Source organism: Carettochelys insculpta, chromosome 3 (genome assembly GCF_033958435.1).
Source record: "Carettochelys insculpta isolate YL-2023 chromosome 3, ASM3395843v1, whole genome shotgun sequence".
Classification (NCBI taxonomy): domain Eukaryota; kingdom Metazoa; phylum Chordata; order Testudines; family Carettochelyidae; genus Carettochelys; species Carettochelys insculpta.
The window spans coordinates 133380434-133390811 of record NC_134139.1 but is presented as its reverse complement, the minus strand read 5'-3'; the positions used below and the strand labels follow the sequence as shown (position 1 = coordinate 133390811).

At 42.2% G+C, this 10378-nt stretch overlaps 1 protein-coding gene across 7 annotated transcripts in view; it reads right to left on the bottom strand.

Annotated features, from left to right (window-relative positions):
• Positions 1-4577: 4577 nt before the first annotated feature.
• Positions 4578-10378, bottom strand: part of USP45 (ubiquitin specific peptidase 45) — a 94480-nt gene continuing 88679 nt past the window's right edge. For 3 of the 7 annotated variants that reach the window (XM_074990832.1, XM_074990831.1, XM_074990833.1), the window contains 3 exons: positions 9610-9696; positions 8553-8706; positions 4578-6278 (listed from right to left, as the gene is read on the bottom strand). In XM_074990832.1, coding sequence (XP_074846933.1) covers positions 6148-6278; positions 8553-8706; positions 9610-9696 — 372 coding nt within the window. In that variant the 3' untranslated portion in view covers positions 4578-6147. The remainder of the gene's footprint in view (positions 6279-8552; positions 8707-9609; positions 9697-10378) is intronic. The other 4 variants (XM_074990834.1, XM_074990835.1, XM_074990836.1 and 1 more) reach the window with 4 other exon arrangements.

Genomic DNA, 10378 nt, shown 5'->3' with positions numbered 1-10378 from the left:
TTATAGGTGGAGTGGGGGTGCTACTCCCTGCTTCCAACCGGGGGCAGGGTGCTGGCCTGCCCCGAAGGATTGGACCCGGAGCTGGTTGAGGTAACTCCTCTTAACTTGTGGGAGGCCTCCCGTGACTCCTTTCGGGGTCCAATAATAATGTGTTCCCGAGAGGCCTAAGCTCTACACAGGACACAAAAGGTCAACGGAATATGGGAGGCGGGGAAGCTGCGCCTTCACCCGCAACTATGCTTGATAAAATATAGGTATGTGAGGAAAGGGCAAGGGGATAAACCTTCCCTACAGAATAATAAACTTGTCTTTTGATATACTAAATAACCTTAATACCAATAACAATAATAATAACAACTTATAACAATGACTGTCAATCAAATGTGCTGTGTTTGAATATATATTGCCTGGGCTTGTAGGCCCGGCCCTGAGGGTCAGACCCTCGGGTCCTGTACCGACCCCGTCGGGCTGGCACACCGTAGGGGCGTGACCCCTATTCCCCTGCTGGGGGCCCTGATGTCCCAGGTAAGTATGTGTATTTGAAGTGTCAGTTCAGGTAAGCAAGTTACTTGTCTAGTAGATAGAAGTCCAGTCTGGTAGAATAGGTCATATCCAGGTAGAATGAAAAGCCAGTAGTCAAGATGGTGGCGCCGGTGGGGTGGGTGCGGAGGTGTTAAAGATGGCGGCCTCTGGGTTTGGCAGCCAGGAACGCAGTACCCACCTGACGGTGGGCCAGTTCAACACCTAGCTGCCGCCCCGCAGAGACCGCTTGCCGCTTTCCGCCGCTTGGGAGAGGAGCTGCTGCTTGAGGGCGCAGGCGCTGCTCAAGTCCAGTCAGCGCCACAGGTGTAGTGGCGGTGCTGAAGTGATTTAGCTCAAAGATGATGATTTCAGCTGATCTTCGCTGCTCTGGGCTGGCCTAAGGGCTCGGCGGACGCCGCAAATGCAGCCATGCCTCCCTATATGGAGTAGCAGGGTCTAGCCTGTGTCCTCCAGGGCCACAGAATGGCCTGAGGCACCTGCTTATATGCAGGGAGTTCATGCATGATTCATGATTCTAAATGAATATTCATGATTGTACCTGCAGTTCTCAATTAGGTCCTCTAGGGCTTGGAAGGTGCTAGAAATTCTCACTTCCGCTCAATCAGAGGCCTAGAATTCAAACACCTAATCATGAATAATTCATGAGTTCAGGTTACCCGGGCAGCTGACAAAAAGTGAGAGTTGTTAATGCTGCTAAACGGCAGCCTGTGACAATTTAGACTTTTCATGTGCCTGCACTGATTTTTCACAGCCAAAGGCATGTATTCCCTGGCCCATGGGGACAATAATGTCCTTAGATGTTATAAAATCATGACACTTTTTTGTTTTGTGAAGATACAGACTAACACGGCTATCTCTCTATGTAAGTTTCAATGCAGAGCACTTTCACAGTAGCCTAACATGCAACAGAATGCACCTAGTATCCTTAGGCAGCTGAGGAACCCAAACAGTCTAGTTTATCTGACAAAAAACCTCCTTAGAAAAAAGTTTCAAATCTTACAAGTATGCAATATCACTAGAACCTTTGGATGTCTATGCAATTTTCTCTCTCAGTTCCTGATGCAAAACATGTACAGCTGTGGAACTATTGACAGATTTTTGATCGTTAAGAAACAGAATTAAAGTTTACTGTTAGAAAACTACTGAAGGAAATGTAAGGCTTGAAGTCTGTGGTTTCATGCATCACTTTTGTTTTCAACCAAAATAATTCACCGTATAAAGCTATAAACCCATTAAAAAGTATGATTTCTTAAGTTTTAAATTAATTTTGTTCCACATTTGCTGCAGCTTCTGCCACACACTGCTAGGCCTTTTTGGGTTTTAGCTCATGTATCTTTCTCTGTCAATAACAGAATTCCTTCTGTAAGACTAATAGCCCTCTTGGATAAATGTTCTTTTTATAATATTAAAATTAGCTTTCTCACATTGTTTCATTTTATTTTTCACATCCTTGCTGCTGACAAGACTATGAAACAGCATAAAATAAGGGAATGTGTGCCTGAGCTTTAAAGGACAAATTCTCTCTCATCCTCCAACGATGCAGCAAGATCCATAAGCAGCAGAACCCAGGCATTTCTGTTGTGGGGTCAGAATTTAGGCAGGCTGCACAGCAGGTGCAAACTAAGTGGAGAGGGGCAGAGGCCCACTCTGTAAACACTCCATGGCCTCATACGAAGTGATTCTTGGAGCCAACTGGGACCAAGAAAATCTTTGCTATTGAGCCTTCGGTGTTACATCACACAAAATAAGCGAAAAATCTGGCAAGTTAACAGAAATTTATGTTTGTATGTGAATTCAGTATTTCTAAACCCCGTGTTCTGCGGAGCTGTCACAGTGGTGAAACTTCTTTGTAAGCAGTCAAGTGATATTTCTGGTTTGTTCAGAGTCCCAAGAATGTTATTAGTTTCAGTCAACAATGTAGAAGCAGATGAGATTTTTAAAAAAAAAAAAAAAAAAAAAAAAAGAGACAAGACCACCTCACTGCACCCTGTGTAGCTCTATCTAGATTAGGAAAAGAGGTCAAGGTTACCTAAAGTGTTAGTTAACTACAACTGTCCCAGGACCTTTTCCCTAATGAGGACTCAGGTCAAGATTTTTTTATTTTATATAATTTGTAGCTAAACTTTGGTAAGAGGCATTAATTTGAATTTACTCTTGGGAAAATGTCTCTTAGCTCACATGTATTAGCTAACCTTGCTGTAACCTCAACTTCTAAACAAAGCCTGTAGACCAACTAGTCACTAGGTCTTCTGTATCTGCTATACAGCTCCTGGCTCTAATACACTTCAGCCTGCTTATTTCCTGCTTTCCCAGGAGTTTTGCCAGGTGGTTCTACATTGTATACTATGCTGCCAGGGAACACTGTGCTGCAGCATGTGGGATAGAGAGTCCTCCCTTTGCAGCCTCCATTCATTACTTCTCGTCAAACTAAGCAGAGCTGTTCCTCTGATCCGACCACGCTCATCACTTAATGGCGTAATGTGTGTTCACTATCAGTGTCGGTGATGGTCCCTGATCCTTTATGTAATCGCATGAGCACAGAAACCATTTAAATTGAACAAATATTTTCATTTTAAATCATGTGCAGTCACTGCCCTATTAGTCTCAATGGACAGCCACTATCAAGGGCTGTAACTGCCACCTGGAATTCAAATTTTAAAGTGCTCTAAAGTTCTCAATCAGGTCCAGCCTGTGCAGCACCGGACTGTATCATTTATAAGGACACTTACTTTAAAAAATGGACTAACCCAATAACCATATATGGACAATCTTCTGGACTTTTCTGTATACTAATGAGATGTGGCTATAAAAGGCCCTTTGGTCAGGAGATGGGCTTGGCTTGTCCCTTCTTTTCTTGCCTTGCTGAAGACAATTGAGCACTTAAGCAGAAAATCACTGAAGCTGAAAATCACTAGGAAGAGCCTTAACTGCTGCTGCTTCACCATTCTACTGCAAGCATCACAGCAGCTGAGGAGAATCGAGGAGACCAGCGCCCACAGTTCCAGCGCCGCCACATGGCGCTGCCTCTTCCAGATGCTGACTCCTGCCACCAGCCGGCGTCGACCAACATCTCTGACCAACGCCCGAGACTTCACTCTTTTTAACCTAGCAGCCTTGCCTGACGCGGCGTGACTTTGCACCTGTGTGGCCGGCCATGACGACAACTTTCCAGAATAATAAAGGCCATTGGCCCTGTTCCTGGGCTAATTAGCTGAAGATGCTAATATCCTTTTAAATGTAATGTGTTGTATTCAGTGAAAATGTTAATGTAGTTATCGTTAATTAGTTAATGTTATGCTAGCTAGCTATATTTGTCTAAACTTAAAAGGTGCTTAAAGTATAATTGCCTGGCGATAGGGAACACCCTCATCAAATCCTCCAGCTGCGGAAGTAGCACACCGTCAACTGGCGCAAGGGCTCTGGCCTGGCAAGCCGGAATCCCACCAGGACTAAGCATTACAGCTGCGGCCTCTTGTGGTCCTATTTATTAAGGGCAATCCAGCCCGACAACTCTAAGGGCAATTAAGCCTGCCAAATTAAGGCAATCAAGCCTGTCATTCATTAATTAAAAATTATACTTAAGCCAGATATCTTGCCGTCTGACAACGCCGTGATCAAAATGTACCAGTTAATCGTAAGTTAATTAGTAACTATACAATGAGTTTTATTTCCGTTCTATGTTATTGCTGCTGTTGTATTTTTGTATGCTGTTGTTGTATTTAAAAGAGACCCTACATAAACAAACAGTCATAGTTTATTTCTGTTAAAACCTTTAAGTTGGTATTTCTCCATGACCACCTCAACTACCTTGGGTAGGGACTGAGCGGATACTCTGCCTGCACTTCCCCACAGGTTATATACTGAGGTCTTCCAAGGCAAGCCACTTGGGTTGTTTTGTAGAATTCCTCTTCCGGTGTTTTTTTTTAAAACTGGTTAGGCCACCGCCTTCAATTACCCCATAGCCTTGACACTTCTGAGCTATGTAACTATGGTTTCTCCTGCTGCTTTACAGGCCTTGAATCCTTCTGGTAAGAGGTGGGATATGGCTCCCACCAGCAGCAGGCTGCTTTAACTGCAGTGCCGGAAGCTGAAATTACCAAAGTAAGGAATGCTATGGGGTGAGGAGAACTGACAGTTCATTTTCACCATGAAATTAAACATTCCCATTGTTGAAACAATAAACTGAAACAAACACAGACTTTTATTTACCAAATATATTGGCCGTTCTGACAAATGAGTTGTCAGATACTCATAACTAGTTTCTGTTTTCACTACTTTACTAAATTATTTGATTACCTCAAAATCAAAATAACCAGTTCAATTATAAGGCCAAGGACTGAAATAAATTGTCTATTATGGGAAGGAAATAATGGGGCTGCCAAGAAATATGTGTTGACATTTTAGGAAATATAATACCCAGTAGTAAAGTCAGTGTATTTGGGACAAACTCTGCCAACGGACCTCCTCAACCACTCCACTGACTTCAAAAGGAGTTGTTTATACCTGTTTGAGAGCAGAATTTATCATCTACTGTGCAACTCTCACACACTGCAAAAATAATGTCATTTATTACTTCTGTGAGAAAAATAATCCGTAGACAAATGTTTTTAGAACCAATAATTAATAACAGAGTAACATAGTTGTTTGAATAACTCTGTACATACACACCTCACCACAGATTGCATATATGTAATCACAACCAAAATAGAGCAGTTTTTACTAAAATAAAAGAACTATTTGTAATTTTTTTCTTATTTCTGAATAAATATGATGGCTATATATTAAATCAGTAGACTTACAAACAACAGATTTACAGCATAGTTATTCCAAAGGTAGTAAGAGGGCAAGAGACTCCAATAATAAAGCCAATCAGAGATGGCTCAGACCAAAGTGTATCTAACCTAAACTGGGTTTTAGGGAGAATCCAACCCCTACACGTTCAATTTACCACCAGGAAGCATGAACTGGTAGATGCTATGTTTTTAAGTTTTCCTAGTAGTACATCAGAAAATTACACTGAAGTATTAGCCAGTCAATGTTGTTCAATGTCATCATTCCATTCTAGAAGCACTGCTTTCCAGTTAATTCTGGAAATATACCATGATACAAATTTGTCTGGAGAAATCTTCAGACAAAATATCAAATTTAGCCATTCATATAATCTGGACTACATTTCAATGAACGTGAATAATTTTCCATTACAATAGTCCATCAAGGAATCCAGCCACTTAACATTACAAATATAATATTGATTCTTAACTAGCTTAACATCTCGTGTGAGATCCTGGCTCCACTGAATTCAGTACTAAAACTCATATGAACGTCAACATGAGCAGGATTTCATCCTGTGTCTCATTTACTCTTTCCCTCTCATTGATACAGGGTATTCAAGGATTTTAATGTTTGGCAAAGTGCACATTGCAGGGCTAGTGTTGGGGTATTGATAATCAGTCTGAGTGAAATTCAAGGGCAAAGTATGGTATGTTTTTTTGCTAAAGGACAGATGAAGGCATGATATTTACGTATACTGCAATCACTGCAGTATTAAAGTAAGATTGACTAAATAACCACTACCATTTTTTCAAATTGAACTGGTAAACCTTATTACAACATTCTTTCATAAAACAGCAGATAGGCTTGTGAATTTAGTACTCTTGATTCTGGAACCATCTGTACATGGACATCACTAACATACACCCACTGTCCTGCTGATGCTCCTACAGCTTCCTTTAATCCTGAAATGCAAATGCAAAGAGTTACTATTTACCAGTTTATACCTTTACTGCCCAATGAAGAAACTGGTGGGAAAATACTTTTATATGTATCAGTTATTTAGGATTCAGAAACATCTGTGTAAATCTTAATTGCACACTGAATAAGATGAAGTTTTGTTTTGCTTTTTTAAAATTTATAACCAAATAAATGTGTATTGGAAAAACAGGCCACAATGGGAGGAGCAGCTGAAAAATAATATTTATGTAGAATATAACACCACATTGTACCATTTACAAAATCATATTTACACTGGACAACTGTAATATAACTTTTTTGCCATGTCTTTTCTCAAAAAAGCAGCTTGCCATCCTGTTGAGATTTATGTAAATTATACTGACAGTGTTCTGACACAGAAAAGGACTATTTCAGCAGCTATTTAATAGTAATTTAATAACATGCTATGGATCCATTGGACTCCCATGAATTTTTGAAGAGAACCTAGTGACTGGCAGAGACTTAAGTTTTCTTTTAAAAAGTCACTACAACTCTAATTCTTTTCCTTGTGGAGAGAGGGCTTTTACTATAAAATGATTGCTAGGAAGGCCTGGAAGAGTATTCTTTTTATTACAAAAAATTACAGACTGACTCCACCCACATCAAACCAATTCTCCTCCCCAACAATCACCCAACTCATTACAGTAGACCCCGTCCCCCGTCCCCGAGTTACACAAGGGTTGTATTCATGGGCAACCTCACGTAACTCAAATTTCGTGCAAGTCAGAATAGCCAGGAACCAGGCGTCAGCCTGGCTCCTGGCTCCCCTGGACTTGCGGGAGCCAGGAAACTGACCAGCACTAGTGTGCTGGTCAGTTTCCTGGCTCTCAGAGTGAGGGGGAGATAGGAACCAGGCCGCTGGCAGGAGTTAGGAGCTAGGCTGCCATCTGGTTCCAGCTCCCTGCCACTCCTTGGTACCGGGAAACCACACCTGTCGGGGCGGCAGCCTACCTCTCGGCTGCCACCCCTGACAAGAGAAGGGAAACAGCTCCTGTTGGGGCAGCAAGAGTCAGTCTGCCTCACCTGACAGGAGCAATGTTCCTGACAGGAGCAGCAGAAGTGGCAGCTGCTCCTGTCATCAGCAGCAGCCAAGAGTCAGGCTCTCAGCTGTCATCTGTCACAAGAGCTGGGCAACTGACCTGAGCAGCCGTTTCCCTGCTCCTCTGAGTGGCAGGGAGCTGGTGCCAGGCAGCCCGGAGCCAACTGCCAGCTCCCAGCCACTCAAAGATGTGTTAACCGGAGTTATGCACAAGTCGAATGTGCATATCTCGGGGTTCTATTATAGTTTGCAGCGCTCATGGCCTCTTCTCTTTCCCTCCTTTCCAGGTTTTACCTCTCAAATCTGCTACTCTCATCCATCAGGACCATGGGTATTCTAGGACAAGAGAGTACTGGACTGGGAAGAATGCAAGACCCCAACCAGCCCTGTGGCATCAGGGCTGGGAGGGGAGTCCCTCCACCCCACTGCATGGCAGCACAGGGGCTGGAGCCACAGCCTCTGGCTGCCCTGCAGCAGCATGAGATCCAGGAGCTGGACCAACGGCAGCACATACCCAGGAGCTAGAGCCTCCCTGCCCTGCAGCAGCACGGGAGTGGGAGCCAGAGCCCCCTGCTAGCTCTGAGGCAGGCAGAGCAAAGCAGGAGCTTTCATGCCTGCCTTGCAGGGGCAGAGTCGGAGTCCCCTGGCCAGGGAGGTGCAACCTGTATTTCACAGGACAGGCATCAGTGAAATATATATTCATGGAGCACCTTCTTCAAATTTCTGTGTCAGCGGAGTCACTGGGAGAAATTTTCAATCATCCATGGAATGGGCATTTCTTATTTCTCAAACTGAACCAGAGTATTGGGTATTTCTACATACTGATAATGTGCCTAGCATAGTATGAGACTCAAAATGAAACAGCATCTGTTTCTAATAATTTCCAATCTAAAAGACAAAGAAGAGACAAAAATTCCCAGAGAAGGAAATATCTATTGCACGGAACAGGAAAAAAGTGAGTCTTCAGTGAAGATGACAACTTTGTACTGGTGATCTAAAGGGATTGCACGGGTAGGGAGAGGGTAACAGAGAACTAAGTGTTTATATATTGCATTTAATAAAACAAAAATTATTAACTTATGTAGCAAATTATGAGACAATTCTAGGCCAAAGTGTTTATTCATTACAAATACGGTAACTTGAGTTGCAGCAATGATCAATGCTGTTCTCTTAAAGAGGGAGGAGGATTTGTCAGACATACCTTGAACATTTTTACTGCTAGTAATATGCTCCAGTAATTTCTTGGAAGGTGTTCTCACTTTGACATATGCTGCATAGTGACCCCCTCGCATTGAGCCACTATGCTCCACTATTCCATAAAGAGTGTACAGAACTCTTGCTCCATCTGCAACATTCTTATTCAAAAGAATCACAGAAAATAAGGATAAACTGCATCATTTCATAGCAGATTTTATGCGCATTAATACATTTCAAATATAACAGTGAAGGGAGCAAACAGTTGTAAGTACTATAGTTAAATATGTTTTGTAATGCTGAATTAACTTGAGAAACAAGTGAAGATTATGATATTCAGTGTTCAAGAACTAAACCTAGTTTTACTGGAAGAACTGATAACCAGCTCTAATGCTAGCATGCTCATTTTAAAACATTACGGCTATGGTTACACTACAGCACTCTGTCGACAGAAGTCACCATTGGAAGAGATTTCATGACAAAACTTCTGTCGACAGAGTGCGGCCACACACAAAAGCCTGTTGGAAGAGTGACTGGACTGCTCAGCTGCTGTCTCAACAAACAGGCACGCAGAGGCACAGCAGACTGGGCTGCCGGTTGTTCTGCATGCCATTTGTCTGTCAAGAGAACGCTCCCCCCAGCAGAGCATCTATGCAGCCTTTTTGTTGACAGAATCTGTTGGCAGCAGTGTAATGCCTCATGGCTGAGAGGCAGAATGCCCACAATGGAAGTGCTGTGTGCTGTCCATAAACTGTTGATAAAACACATTTTGTGTGTGGATGTTCCACCAGTTTTCTTGACAAAACTGGGGTTTTGCCAGCAAAACTTGCTAGTGTAACCATGGCCTAAGGGGGACAGCTCCTTCTCACCTGATTTCCATGGAACTATGCCAATTTGTACCAGTTGAAAATCTGATCCTAGGTTATTGCTGGAATGCATTCAATTTGTAATTTCTTTGGGGTGAAAATCAGAGTTTAATTTGTATCCATAAATACAAGAATTTCACTACAATAAATGAATGCTTTAAAATAAAGAGTCTAAAATGTATTCTTAACATACCGTACCTTGCAGGAAGCCGAACAAAATGGTGCTAAGTCTAAAATGAGTGGGAAATCCACATGCCTATTTACTTTCCGTAGACTCAAACCAGCCTTCAAGAGAAAGTGTATGATACAAACATAGTTATACAGCTACCTTTGACATATATTAGAATAACTTAATAAGATAAAACAAAATTCAAAATCTGAAATGATTGTGGATAAAAAAAAAAAACACACTACATAAATTTGTTTTTCATCTTTTCAACATTACATACTAAAAACCCCTGTGTTACAGAAACATTATCTTGGTTTCCTGTGTTTGCCATTTTGTTTGCCCATTCTGTGCAACAGAGAAGACATGGTGTCATGGAAAAAACAATGTGAATAAATAGTATGTATGTTTACCCACTATCATACTGCATATACAGAAGGGGACAGAATTAAGACACACGGAAGGGGAAGAATTGCACAGGAAAACAAATCTGGCACTTCCTAACTTCTGACTTTTAATTTGGTTGCTACCAGCTCTCCCAGAAGCTCAGGTAAGATTGGTGGAAAAAAATGTAGTGGAGGAATAAACTCCAAAATAAAATGCGTGATGCAAAGGACTAAAGCTAAGTTTACATAACACAGATCTGTTGGCAGAAGTCACTGTCGGAAGAGATTTCTTAATAAAACTTCTGTCAGACTGCGGCCACACACAAAAGCCAATCAGAACAGCCCAGTAGTGGAGGGCAGCTGTGAGCCAGGCACAGCAGCGCTGGTCACTTTCCTGGCTCACACAAGCGGACAG